This window comes from Rousettus aegyptiacus, unplaced genomic scaffold, assembly GCF_014176215.1.
Source record: "Rousettus aegyptiacus isolate mRouAeg1 unplaced genomic scaffold, mRouAeg1.p scaffold_m13_p_4, whole genome shotgun sequence".
In the NCBI taxonomy this organism is placed as follows: Eukaryota; Metazoa; Chordata; class Mammalia; order Chiroptera; family Pteropodidae; genus Rousettus; species Rousettus aegyptiacus.
This window is the reverse complement of record NW_023416307.1, coordinates 2202622-2212496: the sequence shown is the minus strand read 5'-3', so window position 1 is coordinate 2212496 and position 9875 is coordinate 2202622. Positions and strand designations below refer to the sequence as shown.

At 53.9% G+C, this 9875-nt stretch overlaps 1 protein-coding gene across 1 annotated transcript; it reads right to left on the bottom strand.

Moving 5' to 3' along the window:
- Positions 1-385: 385 nt before the first annotated feature.
- Positions 386-4573, bottom strand: LOC107501382. The gene is given in 2 exon segments (XM_036219507.1): positions 386-3225; positions 3408-4573. A coding segment is annotated over 1 exon segment (942 nt). The 5' UTR covers positions 2459-3225; positions 3408-4573; the 3' UTR covers positions 386-1516.
- Positions 4574-9875: the final 5302 nt, after the last annotated feature.

Sequence of the window (9875 nt, the reverse complement as noted above, 5' to 3'; positions counted from 1 at the left end):
GATAAATACCATATGACTTCACTTATATGCAGAATCTAAGGAACAAAAAGAACAAACTAATCAAAAACAGACTCACAAATACAGAGGGCCATCTGGTGATGGCCAGAGGGGAGGGGGTGGGGGGATTAGGAGGATGGGGTGAAGGGTTAAGAAGTACAAATTAGTAGTTGATCGACGGTCACGGGGATGGGGAGCACGGCAGAGGGAACGCAGTCAGCGTTCATGTAAAGCCTGGGTGGAGGGCCAGAGGAGAGGAAGAGCAATCAGGGGCATCGTTTTATAAGCCACATAAATGTCTAACCAGTGTACTGTATACTGGAAAGTAATAATAAAATTAAATTTTTTTAAAATCATGATTTCTACATGAGATAATGGTACTGTAGTTTTATTCGTATTGCTGGTTTTTAAGTTCTCTTTTTCTTATCTTTCAGACACATACTGAAATATTTAGAGGTAAATTTATCTGGTTCCTGGAAAATGACTTGAAAATAATCTGGAGAGGGGGGTTAGAGAGGTTGGATGAGAGAACGCTGGCATGTCAGCGGTCCGGGTCCGTGACCGACTGCTCTCCAACTTGGCACGTTTTTAAATTTCCATATTAAAAGTTTTTTAAGTTATACTTACGCATAATTTTTAGTGACCTGGAAAAATGCTTGTGACATAACATTAAGTAGAGAAAGAAGGAAAAAAAAATGTATACAGCATGACCCAAGTGATGCAAATCAGTATGTCCTACGCCAGAATGTCCACGGCAGCCATCACGGCCATCACGGCTGGTGGGATGATGGTAAATTTCATTCCTTACTCTACATTCTAGTTTTCCGAACTTGTACAATGGACATGTAAAACCTGAATAATTAGGGGAAATAGATGTGTATTCTCATGTTAAGGGTAGATGGACTCTGAGCCATTCGGAGTAATATCCTTGAGTAATGTTCTCCCAGGAAGTGCTAGTCTCCTCCCACATTCATCTGAGCACTTAAAATTCACATCTGGGGTGAGGTGGTGTTTAACATGAGGCGCCGTACCATGAAATGAAGTATTTATCTGTGCTTCCAGAATTCCAATCAGTATTACCAAAAGAATAAACAAAGTCCAATCATTTCATTTAGTTGGCTACCTCGAATGTCCCGGAAGGAAACATCGTTCTAGCAACTTCTGTGCCCAAGATGACTCGGGTGCTTTGACTGTTTCTATTTCGGGGAAAGCCGTCATCCAGAGGGCTGCACGCACTCTCCTAATGCCTTTCCCCGGGAAGCGTTGGACTTCTGGTCCCTGAGTGTGGGTGCCCCGAGCGGGCAGCTATTTCCTCCAAGGCCCTGAGCCGCAGACCTCCTGTCGGCCCGGGGTTGCTTTTCCAGCAGAGAATTTGTGTGAAAGGAACGTGCGTGCCAGTGCCTTCTTAGAAACCTTGCTTTAAAATCCCCCAAAAGAAATGCGACAGAGATCTGAGCAAGGCTTATGTTACCCACCAGCCTAGAAAGTTCCAGAAGGGTTCGAAATGAGGATACGGCCATCACCGGGCCTCTTCCACGCTCACAGAGTCATTTGTACCCTGGGAGGATCTGGCGGAATGTTTTTCTCTGCAATCGCTTGGATTTCTTTGTGGTTTTCTTTTATTTTGTCTCTCTTCTTTTTCTGTCTGTATTGCCTGGAGAGAATTTGATTTCTGATAAAATCTTAACTTGGGAACTTCTCGGATTTCCTGCCTGGAGATCATCTCTCCGGCATCTCCACGTCCATCTGCACACGCACATCTGCGCTTCCTTCCTTCTCGCCCAAGGCGGCTCTCAAATGTCTTCTCCGAGCTCCGCAAAGCACCTCTAAGGTGTACATTCCATGTCGTCAATGGGAAAACGGGGACACCGAGAGGCCAGGTGACGCTCCCTCGCCGGAGCGCAGGGGCAGAGCGCGCACTCGCACCCAGGCCCCGTGTCCGCGCCCACCTCCAAGGAGGGCTCCCAGATCCGTGCTCCACCGTCCCGAATGGGAGACCGTGGTTCCTCCCGGCCACGGGCACATCCGCTGACACCACACCTGCCCCAGGATCGGCAAGGGAACGGGTCCAATAAATCCACAAGACGGAACCACCATCGACAGGGTCGCCCCACATGGAAAAGCCGGCTAGGGAGGTCGGAGAAAGGAAGAGGGAACGTGGCTCCTTGGGAAAGCAGAAGAGCTTAGGCGACCCACCCACCTTCCCGACTTCACCCAGGCACAGCCGAAGAGCCGGTCCCTGTGACCGGGGACACACACCTGGGTTCTGCCCACCAGTGCAGGCCATCCTCCCGCCTCGGGACCAGCAGCGAGGGGCCGGCCCTCCGCCGTGCCTGGACGCCCTGGACCACAGCAGGCCGGCACGCCCCGCTCGGAAGAGGGGTTACCGAACACTTCTCTTCTCTTTAGCTGTCTGCAAGGGGCCTTCCCCCCCAGACATCAGGAATGAGGGAGCGATCATTCAGGGCACCTTCCCAGGGAGCCAGGAGATGGAATTCAAATCCTTTCTGCCATGTGCCGGTATCCTTTTTAAAGGCCTTGTCAAGGGACATGACATCAAAGATTAAGGGGAGAAATTTTGATTAGAGAGGAAATCAAGTTGGTTTTTCGGTTTGTTCCATTTCTACACCTGCCTCTTCAGTGATTACGTCATACAAAGAGCATCGGAAGAGAATTAAAGAATTCCGGCTCGTAACCTCTGCTATATGACTGTAGGTCAGTCCCTTAACCTCTCAGGATCTTGGCTTCTCATCTCTAAAATGAGAGTGCTAGATTCCATGATGGTCTCAGATGAGACTGCAATTTCATCAGAGTTACAGCCCTGAATTATTCCGCAAAGCAGAGCGAGGATTTTATCACTCAGGGTTCATGATCTCCTGCATTCATCCGCAACCGCTGTGACAACGCCGTCTAACGGAAAACCTCGACTCTCAGTGACGTAAAGCAGCGAACGTCCCTCTCTCGCTCACAGTTCTGCGGACTGGCCACGGCAGCTCTACTCTCAGCTGTAGACCGAATTCGGGTCGACTGCACGTAGCTCTCACTCCGGGGCTCACCTGGCAGCAGCTACGTGGGCAGGCGCTTCTCATGGTGAACGGTCGGGGCACCAGACGCCAGGCCAAAGCACTCGGACACGCGCGAAGCCTCTGCCTGAGTCACGTCCGCCCACATTCCACCAGCCCCAGCAAGTCGTGCGGCCAAGTCCACCATCTATGGGGTGGGGAAGGCCTGGCAAGGACCAGAGGAAGGGAGAACTGTGAAGAAACATGTTGTCCACCACAGCTAGGCTGTCCGAACCCTCTAGGTTACAGGCGAATTTACATTACCAGTTGTTATGGGTTGGATTATATCCCCCCCAAAAAAAGATATATTAGAGCCCTGACCCCCAGCAGCTCAGGGCATGACCTTACTTGGAGAGTGGGTCTTCACAGACATGATCAAGTTATAGTGAGGTCGTCAGGGTGACCCTCACCCAATGTGACTGTGTCCTTGTAAAAAGAGGAAATCTGGACACAGAGACAAGCCTAGAGGTGAGGTAAAGACACAAAAGAGAATCCGGATGGCCAGCTATGAGTCAGAGAGACAGGCCCTCTCAGCCTGAGGAGGGCCCAACCCAGCCCACACCTTGATCTCGGACTTCTGGCCTCTCGACAGTGAGGCAATAAAGTTCTGCTCAAAGCCACCCAGTTCATGCTACGTTGTTACCGCAGCTCCAGCAAACTGATACACCCCACACGCACGTTTGTCTGGGGAGAGGGTCTGTAATTTTTATTAGAGTCTTAAGGAGGAGTCATGATCCACCAAAGCAATGCGACTAATGCGACTGCGAGTCACAGGGACTTCGGCTGCGGCGAGAAGGCAAAGGTCAGCACACCGGCTCCCACGTCGGCCACGTTGCCCAGAGATCCAACTCGGCCCAAGCCCGTCCCAGGAAGTGCCCGTTGCCTCGGCCTGCCCCCAGAGAGGCACACAATCCTTGAGACAGGCGTCCCTGGCCTTCTCCGTCCTCCCACTGCCAGGGCCGGCCACGTCAATTCGCCTCCTTAGGACTTTGATCTGTCTTTGATCAAGAGCACCCAGGTTTGGGCAGACCGGGGTACACCTGTCATCTCAATCGTCAGCACTCGCTGTGGCCCCAGGTCACTGGCCAAAAATCAAGTCGGTTAATATCAAGTGGCCAAATAACCATGATGCTAAATTTGCCACATCCACTTACTTAGATGTTTTATAGGATAATTTAAGAACTTTAGCAGAAATATGTTAAGAGTATTGATAAGACTTTAACTTCCGATGAGTAAATATATAGAAAAACATATTTCGTTATCAGTAACCAAATTTAACACCTAGCAGTGAAATTTTTCATATTATGCTGAAAGCTGAAAGAAAAAATATAGGCTAATTGGTCTAGTGAATTGATCTTCACCCCAGTGACCATCACGTCCAGTGGCCCAGGCTGCGCGCTATGCGACCTTGGAGACCCCCCGCATACCCTCGACAGGTTACCCCTCCCCAACCTGAGGGCCTGGTCTTCGTGCTGATTGTGCACAGGGACTCCCCCTCCGGCCACAGGCCACAGTCCGCGGCCTCTCCCACCCCCACCTCCATGGCACCCCGCCCTCGTCGGACCCCTGCAACGAGACTCTTTGTTCCTGCAATTCCGTCCCGTTCTCTGCCACCTCCAAGGTGCCCAACACGGATGCGCTGTGGAGACGAAGCCTTCATCTCAGCAACTGTTATTTGTGCGAGGAATGCCGAGCGCCGTGCGGCCGGGATGGGGAAGTTCACTGGCGGTCGGTAGATGGACCTACGGGACAAAGAAATTCCAAAGAGGGATGATGGTAAGACTCTGCCTCGCGACTTCCCGGAAACGTGCCCTGAGGATAAACGTGCGCAGCGTCGCGTTGAAAGGGGCCTGGGACTGTCACAGACGCACCGTGCTGCTGCCTGCCGGACGCCGGGAGCTGGTGCCGGGTGGCGCTCACGCCATAGCTGCTCCTCCGGGACGCGACAAGGTACTGTGTGGAGGTGAAATGTACGTAACGTAAAATTAACACTTGAAAGTGGTCGATTCCGCGTCATTCAGCATATTGTGCAAACACCACCTCTGTCTTCCTCCAAATCGGTTCCATCGCCCTGAAGTAAAACCCCAGACCCAGCAGGCCACCACTCTCTAGGTCCCCTGCCCCCCGGCCACCGGAAACCGCTACCCCGATGTGTCCCTTGGCGTTGACATATTCTGGACAGTTCCTGTAAATGGAATTGCGCCACCTGTGACCTTTCACGCCCGATTTCTTTGACCCGGCGTAACGTTTTCGAGGTTCGGCCGTGCCGTGGCGTGTGTCGGTCGGTACCTCGCCCTTCGTTGGGGCTCAACGACACTCTACTGTGTGGACATGCCACACTCCGTTCATCCATTCGCTCTGTTAATGGGCACTGGGTTGTTCCCGCCTCTCGGGTATCGTGACCGGTGCTGCTGTGCACGTCCACATGCAAGCACTGCACGCAGCAAGCACAGATCCTCAGAGGACGATGGCACTATGTCCCAATGGAGCTGAGCATACCGTAGGCTAAAATGCATTTGATACACTAACGTGCCGAATGTCACGGCCCAGCCCGGCTTACTACGGCATGCTCGGGACGCCACGGGCCTGCAGCTGGGCAGGGCCCTCGAACACAGCACGTACGCTGTAGACTATTCGTTGCTCAGCCTCGTGGCGAAGGCCTCAGTGGGAGCCGGGGCGTCCCCCGCCCACTCGCTGCCCGGCTCCACCAGAGAGCATCGTGTCACCAGCAGAAGCAAAGACCAAAATTCAAACTCCGAAGTGTGGCTGCTGCTGAGTGTGTGTCGCTTTCACGCCAGGGCACAGTCAAAAGCTCGTCAGTCAAACCATCGTAACTTGGACCGTCCACATGTTTCTACTCTTTCTAGGCATCCGCCTAGGAGGGAAGTCGCCCCGCACGCCCATCATTTCGATTTTACGGAGAACTTTGCTGAGACCCCCTGTGGCAGGGTGTTCTGTGTTACATCTGCTCCTATTTTCAACATTTATCCCGAGTCTTTTTCCTGTAGGTCAGGGGTCAGCTCGCTTTCCCTACAAAGACCCAGGTAAGGAAACGTTTTGAATTTTGTGGGCCTCATAGTCTCTGTCGTCACTACTCAGCTCTGCTTTGGGGCGTGAGGCGGCCACAGACGATACGTAAAACGTGTATCCAATAAAACCTGATTTGCAAAAAAGCAGACGGCAGGCCAGATTTGGCCCTCGAGCTGTAGAGTGTGACGATCTGGCTGAAGGACCAGAGCAGAAGGAGGCGGCCTCTTCCAAGGGCTCTGCTCCGTGGACCTGGGCCTCCTCCAGCCAGGCGGGGCTGGGCGGGGCGGGGCGGGGCGGGGCTCGGCTAGGCGGAGTCAGCGTGCACGGTGCATACACACATGGACACAGGCCACCTTCCTTCCTGTCGCCAGTGAGAAGAGCAAGGAAAATGCGCTCAGCTCACGGGGAAGAGAACTCGGCAGCCCCTTGCGGCCGTCCTGACCATGAAATGTGCGAACTCCTGGACTGTGTTCCCGACGTGAGCCGCTGAGCTGGGTTCTAGGAAAGGCAGCCCCCCGCTGTGCTCCGTGGTTTACAGGGCGAAAGGCGGGGGCGATGCGCTGACTCACCACCCCCACGTTTGTTCGAACAGTCACGCTTTGTCAGATTTACGAGCGGCCCGAGCTCAGACACTCATCCACGCAAGGCGCGTTTGCCGAGCCCGTGCTCCGGCTGGGAACTGCGCTGCGTCTCTGGTCTCTGGCTCAGGCTTCCCGGGAGGTGTCCTTGGGCAATCTGGCCTGGACGTTTTCAGTAACTGGGAGCGGTACAGGGCAGTCCCCGCCCCCCCTACCCACCCTGGGCTGTGCTGAGCTTCCTCAGAAATTTCTAAACTCCACCAGCATAATTATACACCCGCCCCCCCAGCCCCTCGAGCGTCAGCCGGGGCGCCCAGCGCATACAGAGAGAGAGACCAGGCGAGGAAACAAGGCGGGAGCCACAGGGAAAGGCATGGACTGCAGCCCGGATCACCGCCCATGCTGGGCTTTTTTAAATCAACTTCACGTTCAGTGACTTCAGAAAAGTTCCTTAACTCTGGCGAAGCCGCCAGCCAAACTCCAAGGCGCTGCTGCCCATTGAGAAGAGAGATTCTTCCTCTGAGGGCATTCTCGGAGCACTTCCCTTAAACTGCAGTCTCAAAAAAAAAAAAAAGGCAAATGAGAGTCTGTCTGGACAGCACAGAGATAAAAAATGCAGGCCCGGGGGCCAGGCAGGCCTGGGTTGGAAAGGCGGCCCTTTCTCCTGCTGGCTGCGGGAGGGACCTGGGCCGTCAGCCCTGGGAGGAGGCTGTTCCCGGAGCTGTAAAAACCATGTGATGATAGCAGCCACTTCACAGAGCTGTCGTGCAGCTGAATGACGCATGCCATCTGCGGCGAGCACCAGGCAACGGGCTTTCTCACCTGGCCCCTCTCGCTCAGCTTCACAGAATACAGAGCAGGTGAGCAAAGACCTGCCCTGAGAAGCCACAGCGGCTAGAAAGAAAAACAGGATCTGGAGGAAATGGAGGCAGACAGAGGTCAGGGCCGGAAGGAAAGGGGAAGCAACCGAATGCAGAAGCCAGGAGAAGCAGGCCCACCTCACCTCGCCTCTGCAGGGCTCCAGGAAGCGCGGGGCTTCACGGCGGCCTCACCTCTTCCTGCCCGCCCGGCCGCAGCCCGGGTGGGGTGGCGACCTGCTAGCGAGTTATGAAGCCAGCCTGGATGGCCACGGCCAGCAATTCACAAAAAAAATGGAACTAGAATAAAATAGGATACATCCGAATGTAGAGCATATGCAAGGTGAGTGTCGTATTAAGCTTCGTCAGCAATGTGTCCTGTGTGTATACATGCATGTTATCATATGTTACGTACACACAGAAATAGAGACTAGAATCGAAAATGCCAGTGAGCACAGTGTGCATTAAGGGTGAGTGCTGTTTGCAGAAACCATTCCAATCTTACACACATATTTACACACACATGTGTGCGTGTATCTATCTACACACATATTCTGCTAAGCTTTTTTCGGGTTCGGCCAGGAAGGACTGGAAGCCTCTGTGTGAGGTGTGCTTCAAGAACGGCCCCCGGGTCTTGGGGTCTCCAGCGGGGAAAGCCTGTGGCTCGCCACTGTGCCCCCGCTGTGCTGTCCCGGGAAGGTGGACAGACAGCAGGAGCCAAGGGGGAGTGACCAACGAGCATCTCGCAGATAGAGAGGGCAGAGGGTCGTTCATGTTCCTGAAGAGACAGGTGCACGGAACTGATTCTAAATTCAACACTTGATTCCACAATCGGTAGGGAACTGTGGGAAAGGGCCGTAAGGGTTACCAACCGTGGCACATTCCTGGTCCAAGTTACGTGACGCTCGTGCCCGAGAAAGTCTGGAATTTTCCTGAACCCGGGGCTCCTGTCTTCAGGAAGCAAAGATTAGACTATTGATTTCGCTACCTTCCAGCCTCAGCTAACAGCACCTGGGGGTGGGATATAAATGGCAAGAGATCCCCCCAAACATCGACTCTGAGAATAGAATTCTAATGTTGTTAACACCTACAAAGAGATCCCAAAACATGTGGATTTGCAAAAAAAAAAAAAACCAACAAACAAAAAAAACCTGTTGTTCCAGCAGAGGCCACCACTGGTGGGTGCGGGACCGGGAGGTGGGTCACGAAGTGGGGTCCACGAGGGTGGCGCCCCAGTCTATTCATCACGCTGGCATTACGGGCTTTGGGGCTTTATGTCTGCCCCTGCTTTGGGCACTTGATTTTAAATCGGATCACGAAGGGTGGGGCATCCTTTTAGGTTAATTGTTAAGAAAATCAAAATCCCACAGGCCCCCTCTCATTGAACACCGGACTTGGAGCCTCCCACCTCTCAGCGCCAAGCCCCCGCCCCCACCCTGCCCGTCCCCCTGCCCTCCGCACACACCCTGCCATCCAGGACCACGCCGGCGGCGGCCAGCACTTGCTGACTGCCTAGTCAGGTGACTGGCGTGTCCCCACTCACTTGGGACTGTCCAGGCTTTGACACTGAACGTCTCATGGCCAAACCGCCAAGCAGACGGCTGGTCACCCCGAGCACGTGCCGGAACTGTTCTAAGCACGCCCAGCAAATCAGCGCAGTGACCCAGCCGCCAGGGGCAGCCGCTGCTCTTGTCCCCTAAGTGTTGAACTGTGATTTCGGGGGGTGAAGGGACGAAGAAATGACAATTACGTGAAGCGACAGAGATGTCTAGCTCTACAATAGCGACCGTATTGCCATCCAAGCGTGTCACGCCACTGTTGTACGCCGTAAACTTAGAGTGATCTCTGTCAGTTATATCTCAGGAGGATAATGAGAGGCGGTGGGGCCCGTGTGGGTCACACAGGTGACGAGCTGGGATTCCGACCCACCCCAAGCTCCAGGGCGCCTGCCGGGCCACCTCCATCCCCGGTCAGCTCAGCGCAGGCTCCAGCCTTGGACCACCACGTGGGAGGAGCGGAGAGCGGACGGGTGGGGCTGGGAGCCAAGGGGTACGGCGGCCTCTGGGGGCTGGAAAAAGCAAGAAACAGATTCTCTGCTTGAGCCAGAAGGAGCCAGCCCCACAGACACCCTGGTGCTAGCCCAGCGAGACCCGCTGCAGACTTCTGCCCTCCTGAAGCGTGAGCTGGTATGTCTGTGTTGTTTCGAGCCACAAAATTAATAGTAATTTGTTCCAGTACTGATGGAAAACCAGGTTCTGGTCTGTGTTAGGCCCACCCTCGAGGATCTTATCATCTAGTAAGAAAAAAAAACGAGACAAGCATTCAGGATGAGCACCAAATAACTAGAGCAG